The following is a 15,687-nucleotide window of genomic DNA, read 5'->3' as shown; positions in this document are numbered from 1 at the left end:
AGGCAGTTTGATACATGAGTCTGGAACCTATGGATTGGTTGCCTAAAACAAATGTGAGAGTCACTGGCATATGGATGGTATGCAAAGCCATGAGACCAGGTGTCAAGTATAAACAAGAGAAGACGTTTCAGGACCACCAAGGACACTGAATAACATGGAATGAGAGTTAGCGCAGTATTTCAGATGTCCTGAATTGGGTGCTTAGTTTCTTTCCATATCGGTATGTTTACATGACTCCCTAATTTGAGGGCTAGTGGGAAGGAGTTGCTTAGTTTGTGACCAGCCTATCTTCATTTAATTTAAGGATTCTGCTCTTTCCTAAAATCTCGGGCAAAGTATACTGTGAATCACATTGGGCATTGTTGTGGGACTGAGAGGAGAGAGAAATAAGGCCAGTTATTGAAGGGAAATAGTTACGTACAAGCAAGTCTGAAAGCAGGACATGGGATGAATATGGGGAGGAAAAGGAGAATTACTTAAATCTGTTAAAGGAGAATTACTTAACTCTGTTAATGGTTAACTGTGCCAATGGCTTAAATGTGCTGTTTATTCTAGAGAGCTATATATCCAAGAACTCTGAAGATGATGAGCTAGCTAAAGAATCAAAGCGGTCAGTTCGAAAGCGGGGTCGAAGCACAGATGAGTATTCAGAAGCAGATGAGGAGGAAGAGGAAGGTAAACCATCCCGAAAACGGCTACACCGGATCGAGACAGACGAAGAGGAGAGTTGTGACAATGCTCATGGAGATGCAGACCAGCCTGCCCATGACAGCCAGCCCAGGGTCCTGCCCTCAGAACAAGAGAGCACCAAAAAGCCCTATCGGATAGACAGTGATGAGGAAGAGGACTTTGAAAATGTAGGCAAGGTGGGGAGCCCTTTGGACTATAGCTTAGTGGACTTACCTTCCACCAATGGACAGAGTCCTGGCAAAGCCATTGAGAACTTGATTGGCAAGCCAACTGAGAAGCCTCAGACCCCCAAGGACAACAGCACAGCCAGTGCAAGCCTGGCCCCCAATGGGACAAGTGGTGGGCAGGAGGCAGGGGCACCAGAAGAGGAGGAAGATGAGCTTTTGAGAGTGACTGACCTTGTTGATTATGTCTGTAACAGTGAACAGTTATAAGACTTTTTTCCATTTTTGTGCTAATTTATTCCACGGTAGCTCTCACACCAGCGGGCCAGTTATTAAAAGCTGTTTTATTTTTCCTAGAAAACTCCACTACAGAATGACTTTTTAGAAGAAAAATTTCAACAGACCTTGAAGTCTTTCTGTGAAGTGACCAGTTTTGAACTTTGAAGATAAATAATTGCTGTAAATTCCTTTTGATTTTCTTTTTCCAAGTTCATGGTCCTTGGTAATTTCAGTCATGGGAAAAGAATCTTATTGTAACAACAAAGATTTGTATATTTTTGACTTTATATTTCCTGAGCTCTCCTGACTTTGTGAAAAGGGTGGATAAGAATGCATTCCGAATCTGTGAGGGCCCAAAAACAGAATTAGGGGTGGGAGAAAGCACTTGTGCTTTAGCTTTTTCATATTAAATATATATTATATTTAAACATTCATGGCATAGATGATGATTAACAGACTGCTTAAAAGTTCAAGTCTGTATTGTTGCAGTTTGAGAATTGTAGATAACATCATACATAAGTCATTTAGTAACAGCATTCATGAAATCAGCTTGTTTACTATTGGAGATAACCACACTTAATAAAGAAGAGACCGAAAAAGTACCATCGTAAAAAACTCTAACCTAAGTTTCTCTTATAGCGGAGTTTGTTGTTTAAAAAAAAAAAATCATCTGAAAAGCATTTGTACAGTAAAATGTATAATGAAGCTTTGACAACCAGATTGTGCTAGTAAAAAATTTTTTAAAACAGCTTTATGCAGTGGTGATGAGGTGGCCTTTAATATGCTATCATGGAGAATTACTAGTGAAATGAGTGTGGTCTTTCATAAGGCCCAGGTGGACTGTAAACTTTGCAGATAGTGTAACTCTTGTCTTCTGGCCACTTAATATTTAAATATCTGAAATACCATTTTAAAAGAAGTACATCTATACATAACATACATGAAGAGATGGATGCTAAGCTGACCGCAGTATTTTAGCACATTTGTAGAAGGGGAAAGGATTTTCAGGTGAATTTTAACTGGTCTATTCTTGCCCTTAGTATCTACTTCAAATTGAAGTCTACAAACAAAGCAGTTCCTTTGGGAGGTTTTTAGTTTGAGTTTTAGTGTGTGTGTGTGTGTGTGTGTGTGTGTATGTGTGTGTTGGAATTTCCTATCTGCCTGGATATATTAGCAGGGTTTGAATGTAGTTTTGGCCTTTGGCCATTAGACTTCTATTAAAATTCATTAATAGTCACACGACCAATATAGAATTGATTGAAAACCGCCAATGTACTTAATAGGTATGACATCCTTTTCAAACATCTCAACACTTTAAAGAAAGATAAGCCCTTTGTTTCAAGAAAAAGGGGTTTGTAACTAACTAAATATCTAACATGTAATTGACACTAAAATATGAACTTGTCTTAGTTTCTGTTACAGCTGTAAAATTTCAGGCAGAGCCATAAATAACATTGTACAGAGTGTAGCACTTGTGATTAAACCTTGCCTGTCAAATTCTGAAACCTTCAGCCATTACTTCTGTGAATACTTTTGCCCTGGGATTGGGTTTTCTGTTCCAGTGTTGTGTCTGTTGCCGGCAATGGACACACCATATCTGCTGCTGGCCCAAGGAACTTCATTAATTTTTCTTTCCATTAAGCATTATATGTGCTAGTCAGTGTGTAGTAAAGCACTTCTCTTTTTTATTATTAAAAAGCTGGCATTAGACTCGCATTATAAATACCTCTCTAGAAACTTTATACTCCTTTTCCTCCCTCCACAGGTGTTGCCCTTAAATCTTATCTTTTGGCCTTGAAAGTTTATAGCTGTTGTTTTTCACTTGTTGGTTCTTGGTTTTTTTTGTTTTGTTTCACTTTAGTTCTGTAGTACCTACCCATTAATATTTTTGCTTTGATTCTAGCAGTGTACATGTATCTGTATAAAAAATAAAAGAATGAAAGCAGCCTAAAAATAGGATGCACCAACAGCATGTGGTTCCAAGCAAGTTGTGATTTTTATTTTGAGACAGTGTTCCACCAGAAGGGAGGGAAGGGCTTACATTCACAGACAGTAAGTAAGGCTATGTAAGGAGCCACATTCACTTACCAAGCCTGCTTTCTGGCTAGGTTTGTTTCATTTATTTGAAAGTCAGTTAAGAATGTTGGCCTTTTTAACTATCTAAAACAGGCAGGCAATAGAAGGATTCCTATTAATGCAAGGTAAGTGGTTAGAATGTGCAGGTGGCCTATCCTGCCCCGTCTCCTGCTACCATTTTAGTCCCACAGCTGGGTAAAGCCACTAAGGTGCAGAAACTCCCATGTACCCTCTCTCTACCTCTGGACACACCAGCTTCTGCTTCAGCCTATTAGTTTTCTTCAGTTAAGCAAATGACAAGAAGAAGTATTAAATGGGTAGATTATTTATTTTACAGGATGCCTAATGTGAAATAAGGAGTTCTTTTTACTCTTCTGCTATAGAGAGCAAAAGGTAATTTTTATCTTAGTAAGGACTGAGTATTCTATTTAGCAAATGTTCCACTGACATTGATACCATTTTTGCTGCCTGTTATTTACCAAACTTGAATTCAGTGTTTGTGAACTTGATAGTGTTTCCCTTTGAAAATTCCCTTCACATTCTGATTAAACCAGTTAACTACGCTTCATCTACAAAGAGTGCAATCTAAGCACCTGATAGTTACAAATTGTTATCATGCAGGTAGGTTAATTATGGCTGATTAAATGTTGAACAGTTCAAAAACAATTCTGCTGCTTGGTGTTTAGATTCAGTCTCTCAGAGAGTCTGTGTTTGCTGAAATACTAACTCTGAACATGCTTTGAAGAAGTTAAAAAAGAACAAAATGTAGGAAAAAGTGCATTTTCTATTTCCAAAGACATAATTCAGTCATTAGGAACTGGACAGAGTATAGGAAAGCAGCAATTCATCTAGAGTTTAGAACATCTTGGATCCTTGTAATTAGAGTACTAACCATGGATTTAGGCTCCCAATAGCTGCTATGTAATAGAGCCCTTTAATACTTTAAACCCCCTTTTTGGAAATACAAATTGGACTCCCATTATCAAACTCCACAGTCTATAGCAAATATATTAAGGGGAGATGTAGTTTAGTACTCAGAATATTTAGTTTGCAGTTTCTGTAAAGGTTTGAAAACTAGACAAATTTTCACAAAGCAGAAACTTTGAATTAAAATACGTGAAAAGAACTCAGACTGAAAATAACATGTTTTGGTTTTATAGACTTGTGCTGATGAAATAGTGTTTCGTGTAAACGTTTTCTGTTGTTGGCACATTACTAGAGAATGACGGCAGCGACATTCTCAAGAATATATCTGATTTATTGAGGTCGGGTTTCCTTGGCACGTCTTTTTCCAGTTGGTCAAGGTTGCAGATTCCAAGAATTAAAAGGAGTTTCATTTAGAATAAAGTGATGTCTACTGATAATTTTTTAAAAATGATCTACCAAAGAATCAAGGACTTCAAATGCTAAAGAAGTTGTTGAAAAAAAGATTTTTAAACAAATTAACTTTAACAGGACATTACAAACTCCAGTTTTTACTTTTTGATTGATAGAACCCATCCCATAATATGCATTTGGGCAAAGAACATATATTAAGAAAAATGTAGGTGTTTACTGTTATTTAGAGTTTAAAAGGTGGGGAGATGTTAGCTATTTTTAAGTGGGACTGATGGAATTTCCTCTGTCACAAGGAATGCCTTTTTAGCTTATGTTTGTGGGGATAAGAGATGTTAACTGTTTGCTAGTTCTACCATACAATTGAAAGGAACCTAATGAATTTACAAGTTTAATATTCAGAAAAAGTTGTGAACTGCCCTTCACCAACACAGTGGAACAAACAGGTCCCTGATTCATGGCATTGCCTCACAGCTATAGGACAAGTATTCAAAGACCCAGATCTTTTTTTAAATGGAATAAACATATATATGTATGTGTATATATATATATATAAATTAATATGTATATACATATCTTAGATGTTAGAAGAAATAAAAATGAACCCTTTGAAATTATTTGACACTATAAAAAATAAGACATAATTGTAACTGATGTGAAATTATGAACATCATTTAATTACACAAAGCCTAGAGAAAAATAGGGAAGTTCCTCTTCTTGGTTTAACATCCTGGTTCTCCCAAGAAGCAAGAATGCCAAGACTGCATACCTTCTGTATCTACCTAGTCCTCTGCTTAATATCTGTTATTAAACTTTCTTAGAATAAATTCCACTCCTATTTTATCCACCATTCCCAGTTTGTACCTGTAAACCTACCTTGGAAGTGGCAAGCTAACTGCTGATTTACTTCATTGTTTTTATACCAATCCTGAAAGACAAGACCCTTTGCTATCAGTGTATTTAAACTGAGTTATTTTGTTATATGTATACTTAATAATTTGTTTTCAAAATATTTCACTCTTAAATTATCATTAACATTTTGAGTGCCAAGAATTGCTAAGTAACTATGTAACATATATTGAAGATTGTCATTCTCCAGCAAGCAAGCAGTCATTAATAAGCAAAAATGTAGTGCTCTTGGTATATAGCTACTCTAGGTGGTACACTCGACACTTTCTAAAAATTCATATAAACCCTCTCAAATTGATTAGGATATGATTCCATTAGTGAATTTTTTCATTTTTGTCATGTAAGCTCAATTTTTTTTCCTTTCATGTTTATACCATTTCGCTCTGGGAAATGCTGCAAACCCTATTCTGACACATTGTAGTGATTTCAGTTAATAAAGATTTTTATTTTAATAACTAAGATGTCTATCCTATGCATAAGTTATATGAGAGGGCATAACAAATTATTGGACAAGTAGAAATTTATTAATTAAGCTCCTTAGACATTTTGAATGAGAAAAAACATTTTTAAAGGAACTACATTTGTGTTTTTTGCCAAACCGGTACAAGCTAGAAAATGCACTAGGGACTGAGTGACCTGCCTTGTTCATTTTGCCACTGGATGATGTAAGTTAAGAATGGAATTGTTAACCCTAACTATATATTTTCTTGACTTTCATCAGTTTCTAAAATCTAATTCAAGTGTTTGGGGTTTTGTTTGACATGTATTTATTGAGTTCTGTTCTTAGACCAGGAGCTAGCTGCATGTTGTGCTTATGAATGGCCAAGAACACAATCATTGGGAAACTTAATGGCTCAAGACCTTCTGAATCATTTAACTTATTTTGTATGTTGCAAAAAAAAAAAAAGTTTATTTTGCTTGAGAGTCACATTTTTTTATAACTGTACAGCTTTTAAGGGAGGGGAGGTGGAAAAATACCCTAAAATAGGATGTAGATTTTTACAATTGTGTTTATGCTAGAACATCTACAGGTGCATTATGTAATTAAACCTAAAATTGTTTAAAAATTTGTGCCATGGTCTTTTTCATTATCCTGCCCTTTAGCAGAGTTGGTGCACATCAATACTGCTATATGGACAAGCCTTGAAATTAGGCTAATAACCCTGTCTCCAAAGCTTTAAGATCATTGCATGAAAATTACACACACACACACATACGCACATATACACACATGTAGACATATATACACAGATCTAGTTTATATTAGTGTAAATGGATTTTCAATTTAAGAACAGCTATAATGGCCCAAATTTGGCATTTAGCAGCATATTCTTAAAGTGCGTGATTTTCGTGATGCCTAACTAGGGTATTCTCAGTGTTGGTCTGATGTTTTGTTCTCTTATCAAAGTAGAGTCTTGATAATGGTATCTGAATTATAGCTTGCCCAAACCTGCCAGGAGGTTTTGTATACACCTTGAAAGGATGTGTCCTGTGCTGGGATGGGGTTTGGGAGTGGAACAGAGCTTGGTTTCTTTGCAATCTGTAAAAGAAGGAGAAACTAGAATTGTTTGATTTGGTTCTTATAGACTCAATTCAGTAGACTTAATTCCACAGGAATATCTGTCTGCTGGAGGCATGGCAGGAAGGGATATCAGATTCAAATTCCAATTCCCTTCTTACTTGATAAATATTTTGAAATCTTGTAAATCTGCTGATTCTAGAAGCCTTATATGGCACATTTTACCATAAGTTATATTGACACCTTTGTTTAAGTGCCATTACTTTTTGCCATCTGATAATTTACCATTCTAATTTCTCACCTTTGTAGTGCAACTGTATTCTTGTAAAGAATTAAATCCATAACTTCTACCTAAGTTACCTGTATCTGTTGTCAGTTAGTGTAGGATGTCAGTTTCTTTGCTCTCCTCATCCGTTCAGAAATGAAGCTTGGGAATCATTTATTTCCAGGCAAAGAATACAAATTTCAGATAAGAATTTGTAGATGGCTTATGTTAGATTTGCATTTTAATTTTAAAGTAGTAGCTAGGATCCAGGGAGTGTTTAATCAGAATGCCTCTTGGATTTTCAGACATGCTTATATGAAATGCTTTATTTTCCTATGCATAAAAAATTATTCCTGGAATAGGTTCTCAGAATGCTTTATTTTGTTTCTAGGAGATGAGAGCTAAAGCAGAAACTCCAAGATTAGCATAAAACTCTTGAAGTAATAAGGAACGTGCTATTAGTTAAACAGGAGAAGCTGGCATGCTCTCTGCCACGTATGACATACTGCATGTATCGGGGGGGGAAGAGATTTGAAAACTGGAAATGTGATTCCAATAATGCACAAAGTAAATTTTGTGCATAGAAAATATAGGAATTCCTGGTAGCTTAAAGCTTCAGGGGTTAACTGCAGTGTATGAACACCTAGTGTGTTAGAATTGCAGTGCATAGTTGTTTAAATACAATACTCCTTGTTAGTGACAACCAGAATACATTGTGGCTCATGCCAATATTTTTGTTAATGAAATGTTCAGTGTCTCACTATAGTCTGATCAAAACTCTTGGTGTTATAAGATAGGCCCAAAGCTATTTGATGGCTATTGGCCTAATTGTGTAAATTTTCTTTCAAAATGTTTTATTATAATACTTCTGTCATTTCTTTCACTTAATATATGTCAATTGTCATAATAAAAAAATTAAATAATTTGATGTATTTAGCATGATGTGTTTGCAAACTTAGTTTATTTTAAACTTTGTAGCACATAGAAGGTTAAGAATTTTCATTAAGTTGATGAAGGTTGAAAATTTTTATCACCCCAGGAATAGATGAATTGTTCTCTTACTATCTAGAAAGTAAATTTGCAAGTGCATCAATTTCCCCAAAATAATGTTTAAAGCTATTTGCCAAGGATGTGAATTATAGATATTAGAAAGCTATTCTTGATTTCTATCTTTAGCCTCTGGAGAACGGACACATTAAAGAGGCCTTGGATTTGTTCTGTGTGGCCCTGTGGGAGCACAGAACTAGGCCAGAGGGCAGAAGCCGTAGGCAAAAGCTTTCCGTTTATTCTATGGAAACTCTTTTTTACAGAGTTCTCTAATAACTTGGATGTGAACTGTCACCAATAGGGGATGTTTGGGTTTAGGCTGAACTGCCATTTGGCAGGACTATGATAGATCAACACATTTAAAAAGGGGTTAGACATTTAAGGGGCCCTTCCAATCCTGAGTATAATTCTCATCTACAAATGTTGATTTGATAGATTTTCCTTACTCTTGGAATACAGTAGGATGCACAACGAACTCATTTTTTCCCCAACAAACTAGTGGAGTTCATTACTTGCAGTTCTCATTTAAAATATTGATAAACTATTTAGGTAAAGAACTTTTTGGATCAGAATTTCACTTAGTGGAGTGAAAGCTGATCTATGCTGGCAAGAAATGACCAGCTACAGTGCTGCTTAGTGATTTATTTGAAATGTTCACTTAAACTGAATTGGTCAAATACGAGTGAGATGCTGTGTTGGAGGCTAAGGGTGACAGCGCTGTGGCAGCCTTGAGAGAGTTCAAAGCTCTTTTCTGGAGCTGACAGTGGGGTCCAGAACATGACTGTCGACCCACATCCCTTTCAGGTTATGAGACCAGAGAATGTAAAAGAGTTGTTTTCTTTTAAAATCTGAGAATTGGTCTACTATACTGTGATCATTTAGTAGCGGTAGAATTATAAAAAGTAATGAAAACTTTCTAGTGAAACTAAATTAAATGTTGGGTGAGATGAATGCTTGTGTGTCATTCTGATTCTTCAATCACTTTGCATAAGCTCTTTAAGGTCCTAAAAGTCTAAAATGAAAAAAAAAGAAAAAACACTCTAAGGAAATGTGAATTCATATTTGCAACATTAGTTTTACACATAAAGTCATCCGCAAAGCAAAGTCAACTAGGAACTTACTAGTTCATGGTATAGGTCACATATAGCTTCCTTATTGTTCCTCTTTGCCCATTTCAGAGCCACTTTATCCACACTCGAGCACCCGTCCTTCTCTCCAGTCTCCAAGGAACAGATGTCACCTCTGTTTTTGCCACATCCCCTCTGCCTGTGTCCTTGATCTGGCCCCTTCCCTCTTGCCTGCTCTGGGTCTTCCCATCTCATTGATTTCTCTCTGACCTCCATCCCTCTATATTCACTTTCTCAATACAAAGCTCTCCCTTATCATGGAAAACAAGTGTCATCCTGTCTCCCGTCCAATCTGTTTCCTACTTGACTACCAGTCTTTAAAATAAATAGGTTATAGAAATATTAAACTATATTTGAAAACTCTCACTGAAATGTCAGAAATTCCGAAGAGAAAATCTAGGACCCTAGCAGGCTTCTCAAGAACATACCTGAACTCCATCATGAGGAACAATTGTTACAGAAAGCTGAAATTTACAATATGGGAGATGGTCCTCCCTTTTCCCTGCAATTGTTTCATGTTTTTCTTTTGAAATGTCCATTTTCTTTTCTCTTTGGCATTATTGCTTGCTAGTGGGATGCCAGTAATTGCATCTTTTTTTTTTTTAAGGATGAATTTTGAGGTTAACTAGGGCTTACCAACATCAAAGAGAAGCAAGCTGACTCAATTCTAGAAAATCAGAAAGTTGGCTTCAGATTCAGACTGATTGAGAAGGCAAGGCTGAAATTTTACTGGGAGATACTATACGCAGAATCAGGACAGTGCCAAAGAGGCAAGGATGAAAGGCAGGGACCCACAACCAGAAAAGGCACATTGGAAGGGGAGAGAAGGCTAGGAAGCAGCCTTCAGGATGACTGTCCTCTCCATGACACAGCCACTTTTAATAGTCTGGATGTGCTTATGCAATGGTTTCCAAAATAAAAGTTCTTGTCAATTTTATTTTAAAATCTTTCTTCTTGGTTTTTAAAGCTGAGATATAATTCACATGCCATAAAGTTCACCATTTTAAAGTGTACAATTCAATGGTCTTTAGTATATTCACAAGGTTGTTGTCACCCCCCAAAATAACCCCATATTATTAGCAGTCACTCACCATCCCTCCCCCCCGAGTCCCTGGCAACCACTAATCTACTTTCTGTCTGTAAGGATTTGCCTATTCTGGACATTTGATATAAATGGAATTATACAATATGTAGCCTTTTGTGTCTAACTTCTTTTATTTAGCATGTTTTCATGATTTCACCTATATTTTAGCATGAATCAGCACTTCATTCCTTTTCATAGATGAATAATATTCTATTCTATGGATATACCAAATCTTGTATATCCATTCATCAGTGGAGAGATACTGGATTGTTTCTACTCTTGGGCTATTAAGAATAATAAACATTTGTGTACAAGTTTTTGTGTGGACATATGTTTTCAGTTCTGTTAAGTACATAGCTAGGAATGGAATTACTAGATTATATGGTAACTCTTTGTTTCAAGTTTTAAGGAACTGCTAAACTCTTTTACACAGCATCTGCATCTTTTTACATTTTAGCAATGCACGAAGGTTCCTATTTCTCCACATCAGTAACACTTATTGTCAGTCTTTTTTTGTTATAGCTATCCTAGTGGATATCAAGTGGTTTCTCAGTGTGTTTTCGATTTGCATTTCCCTGATGATTAATGATGTTGAACATCTTTTCATGTGCCTACTGGCCAGTTGTAAATCTTCTTTTCAGAAACATCTATTTAAATCCTTTGTCCATTTTTAAATTGGGTTATCTGTCTTTTAAATTGTTGAGTGTCCTTTATATATTCTGGATACCACACCCCTACCAAATATATGATTTGCAAATATTTTCTCCAATTCTGCAGGTTAGTCTTTTACCTTCTTGATGCTGTCCTTTGACGCACAAAGGTTTTTCATTTTGATGACATCCAATTTTTTTCTGGGTTTTTTCTTTGCTTGTGCTTTAGATGTTTTACCTAAGAAACCATTGCCTAATGCAATGTTACAAAGATTTATGTTATATATTTGTAAGAGTTTTATAAGTTTATGTTTAGATCTTTGATTCATTCTGAGTTATTTTTGTATATGATGTGAGGTAAAGATCAAAATTCATTTATTTGCATGTGGCTATCCAGTTGTACCAGCACCGTTTATTGAAAAGACTGTCCTTTCCCCCACTGAATTATCTTGGAATCCTTGTCAAAACTTAATTGACCAAAAATGTATGAGTTTACTTCTGGACTCTCAATTTGATTCCACTTATGCATATGTTCATCCTTATGCCAGTACTATACAGTTTTGATTATTGTAGATTCGCAATAAGTTTTGACATCAGGAAGTGAGTCCTCCAACTTGGCTTTTTTTTTTTTTTTTAAGATTATTTTGACTATTCTAGGTACCTTGAATTTTCATATGAATTTTAGGTTCAGTATATCAATTTCTGTCAAAAAGGCAATTGGAATTTTGATAGGGCTTACATGTAATCTGCAGATCATTTGAAGGAATATTGGTTTCTTAACAATAGTAAGTCTTTTAATAAATGAACATGAGATGTCTTTCCTTTTATTTTAGGTCTTCCTTAATTTTTTTCAAGAACGTTTTATAGTTTTCTTTTGTTAAATATATTCCTATGTATTTTATTCATTTTGATGGTATTATAAATAGAATTGTTTTTCTTAATTTTATTTTTAGGTCGTTCATTGCTAATGTATAGAAATACAACTGATTTTTTACTCAGGAATAAACTTAACCAAAGAAGTGAAAGACTTGTACACTGAAAACTACAAAATGTTGCTGAAAGTAATTAAAGAAGACACAGATAAATGGTAAGACATCCCATGTCATGGATTGGAAGACTTAATACAGTTAAAATGTTAATACTATACACTAAGATATGTTTTCAGCAGAAATAGAAAAATTAATCCTAAAGTTCATATGGAATCTCAAGGGACCCTGAATAGCCTAAAGAATCTTGAAAAAGAAGGAAAAAAGTTGGAGGACTCACCCTTCCTGCTTTCAAAACTTACTACAAAGCTACAATAATCAAACAGCATAGTAAAAAGACACATGGCACAAAGTCAGCCATATAGACCAATGGAACAAAATATAGAGCCCAGAAAAACCCTCACATACATGGTCAAATAATTTTTGACAAGAGTGCCAACACCATTTGATAGGGGAAAATACAGTTTTTTCAACAAATAGTGCTGAAAAAATTAGATATCCACATGCAAAAGAATGAAGTTAGGCCCTTACCTAACACCATATGCAAAAATCAACTCAAATGGATAAAAGACCTAAATGAAAGACTTGAAACTATAAAAATCTTAGAAGAAATCATAGAGGAAAAGCTTCACAACATCGTATTTGGCAGTGATTCATTGGATATAACACCAAAAACACAGGCAACAAAAGAAAACTAAAACAGATAAATTTGACCACATCAAAATGAAAAACTTCTGAACATCAAAGGACACAAACAACAGAATGAAAAGGCAATCCATGGAATAGAGAAGATATTTGCAAATCATATATCTCATAAGGGGTTAATACCCAGAATAGATAAAGAACTACTACAACTCAACAACAACAAAAAAATCTGATTTTTAAATAGGCAAAAAACTTGAACATACATTTCTCCAAAGAAGATATACAAATGGCCAACAAAGCAAATAAAAGATGCTCAACCTCACTAATCATTAGGGAAATACAAATCAAAATCACAAGATATCACCTCACCCAGATGGGTCTCCCCTGGACAAATATCAACCACTTTACATAAGCTCAGAAGTATCCTATTCCTTTGCACCTTGTTAAGGACATTTCAGGCAGTCATCCCTGCTAAGTTCTTTACCTTCCTTCTTTCTCTCTCACCTAAATCATTGCCATCAGCCTACACACATGCTGTAATATTCCTTGTTATCCCTAAAACAAACACACACACAAAAAGCAAAAACAAACAAAACTCTACCCTAATCCTTTAACATCTTTATTGACATATAATTAACATTCCACATAGTTCATCCATTTACTACCCTGATTCTTTCCTTTCCTTTCTAGCTACCAACCCCATTCACCTGCACTCCTTCAAGCCAAACTTCTAAAGAGGGTTGTCTGCCCATATGGCTTCCAAGTCACTCTACATACCTTAACAGAAAAGCCAAAACTATAAAGTTTCTAGAAAAAAATAGGATAATATTTTCACAACTTTGGAGTAACCAAACATTTCTTAGACAGGATATTAAAAGCAATAACCATGAAAGAAAATATGAGTAAATTAGGCTTCATCAAAATTAAAAACTGCTCAACAGAAGACACCATTAAGAATATCCAAAGGCAAACCACGGACTGGGAGAAAACATTCATAACACAGGCATCTGACAAAGTATTTGTATCCAGAATAAATAATTCCTACAACTCAACAATAAAAAGACAATCCAATTTTTTTAAATTGGCAAAAGATTAGAAAATATACTTAACCAAACCAAATATATATATATGTGTGTGTGTGTATATATATACACAAATGGCCAATAAACACATGAAAAAGTGCCTTAACACCATTAGTTATCAGAGAAATGCTAATTAAAACCACAATGAGGTATACTACACACCCACTAGAATGGTTAAAATGAAAAAGACTGACAGTACCTAGCACACAAGCCCTCCATAAGTGTTAGTTGCTATTTTCTTGTTAAAATTATAATAATAATAAAGATTGTTATTATTACTGGATATGAAGAGTGAAGGACTAACCTGGGTTAGCATAGAATACAAAACCACTATTTTCTTTTATCTAATTTATTTTATCACTTTATGATTTTAATTTTTTAATAGTTTTTTTCCTGAGTTTCCCCCCTTTCATGTTTTTTTCTTCAGCTATTTAATTTTACTTGTCTATCTGTTTATTCATCCACTACATTATAAAAGTTAACTTTAGCTCACACCAGACTCCTGACATTGTCCCAGGATGTTAATAGAGACCTTCTCAAAACCTTAAATTCAAGAATATGATAGCGTATATAATATCCTCTCCTCCCACCCCCTCCCCAAAAGAAAGAAACCCACACAATGAAGTATGGTTTTGTGCGAGTGGTAAGGTAGGTTAAGTCATGGAAAGAGGCAAGAAAGCTAAGTTGAGTGTCATTGCAGGGAAGTCACCTGGGCTCATTTATCACCTCACCATCTGTCTTAGAAATTGTTACAGATTTGAGGGATAATTTGTGGCAGGCTATCTATGAATGCCAAGGGCCTGCTGTACATAGCCCTTCCCAGATTGTCCCTGCCTACTTTCTAGCCCCACCATGCCATCATGTGCCACACACAAATTCTTGCAGTTCTCAAGCATCTCATGCCTCTTTTGTGCCATTGAATGGAATCACCTCCACTCCTTCTTTTCCTTCTCTGTCTTTGAACTCCTCACTCTCAAGTCCCAGTTCTCCATGAAGTGCTCTCCGGATTCTCATGCAGAGCAATCCCATGGCACTTGGGTCTGTGCAGACTTCAATACCACACTTACCACACAAGATTATAATCCTTCCTGTATCTCTTATCCCAAAGACTATGGGGCCTCTGGGTTCACTGAATGAAGACCAATTTGGAGGCTCTTACAACAGTTTAATTAAGAGGTGACATGGCTTGAAGTGGGCTGGAGGAAGAGTGAGGGGTCAGGTCATGAGATAGGAGTTAAGAAATGACAGGACTTGGTTGATCGGAGGCATTAGAATGTAGTGGTTGAAGGGTGTAGGCTGTGCTGCCCAGCAGCTTAGGTTCTAAATCATACTCAGCCACTTGGTGGCTACGGACCTTGGACAAGTTACTTCAACCTTCTTACTTGTTTTCTTATTTGTAAAATAGGAATAATGACAGCATTTATTTCCTAGGGTTGCTGTGAAGATTAAATGAGTTGATACATATAAAGTGCCTAAAACAGTTAGTACCTAGCACATAAGCCCTCCATAAGTGTTAGTTGCCATTTTCTTGTTAAAATAATAATAATAATGATAAATATTGTTATTATTACTGGATATGAAGAGTGAAAGAGAGGAAGGAAATAAGGCTAAGTCCAAGGTTTCTAACCTGAGCAACTAAATGGAAGGTGGTATTTTTTCATAAAACAGGACATTGAAGAAATAACAGAATTGAGTGAGAAGATTGTAAATTCAACTTTTTTTTTTTTTTTGCTTTTTTTGCTTGCAGAATCTTAGTTACCCAACCAGGGATTGAACCCGGGCCACGGCAGTGAAAGCCCAGAATCCTAACCACTAGGCTACCAGGGAAC

At 35.7% G+C, this 15,687-nt stretch overlaps 2 protein-coding genes and 1 long non-coding RNA gene across 4 annotated transcripts in view; 2 read left to right on the top strand and 1 right to left on the bottom strand.

Annotated features, from left to right (window-relative positions):
• Nucleotides 1-6,520, top strand: part of RSF1 (remodeling and spacing factor 1) — a 182,439-nt gene extending 175,919 nt beyond the window's left edge. For both annotated transcript variants that reach the window (XM_082343286.1, XM_082343287.1), the window contains exon 16: nucleotides 556-6,520. In XM_082343286.1, the coding sequence (XP_082199412.1) occupies nucleotides 556-1,124 (569 nt within the window). In that variant the 3' untranslated portion in view covers nucleotides 1,125-6,520. The remainder of the gene's footprint in view (nucleotides 1-555) is intronic.
• The window catches only part of LOC309606358 (serine/threonine-protein kinase MARK2-like), a 200,693-nt gene that overhangs the window by 110,586 nt on the left and 74,420 nt on the right, over nucleotides 1-15,687 (top strand). The gene's annotated exons all lie outside the window — the stretch shown is intronic.
• The window catches only part of LOC309606389, a 103,773-nt gene that overhangs the window by 86,245 nt on the left and 1,841 nt on the right, over nucleotides 1-15,687 (bottom strand). The gene's annotated exons all lie outside the window — the stretch shown is intronic.

The sequence above is a fragment of the Balaenoptera borealis genome, assembly GCF_965194805.1.
Source record: "Balaenoptera borealis genome assembly, chromosome: 11".
NCBI lineage: Eukaryota > Metazoa > Chordata > Mammalia > Artiodactyla > Balaenopteridae > Balaenoptera > Balaenoptera borealis.
Note: the sequence above shows the minus strand (reverse complement) of the source record. Positions and strands in the feature narration are given on the sequence as shown.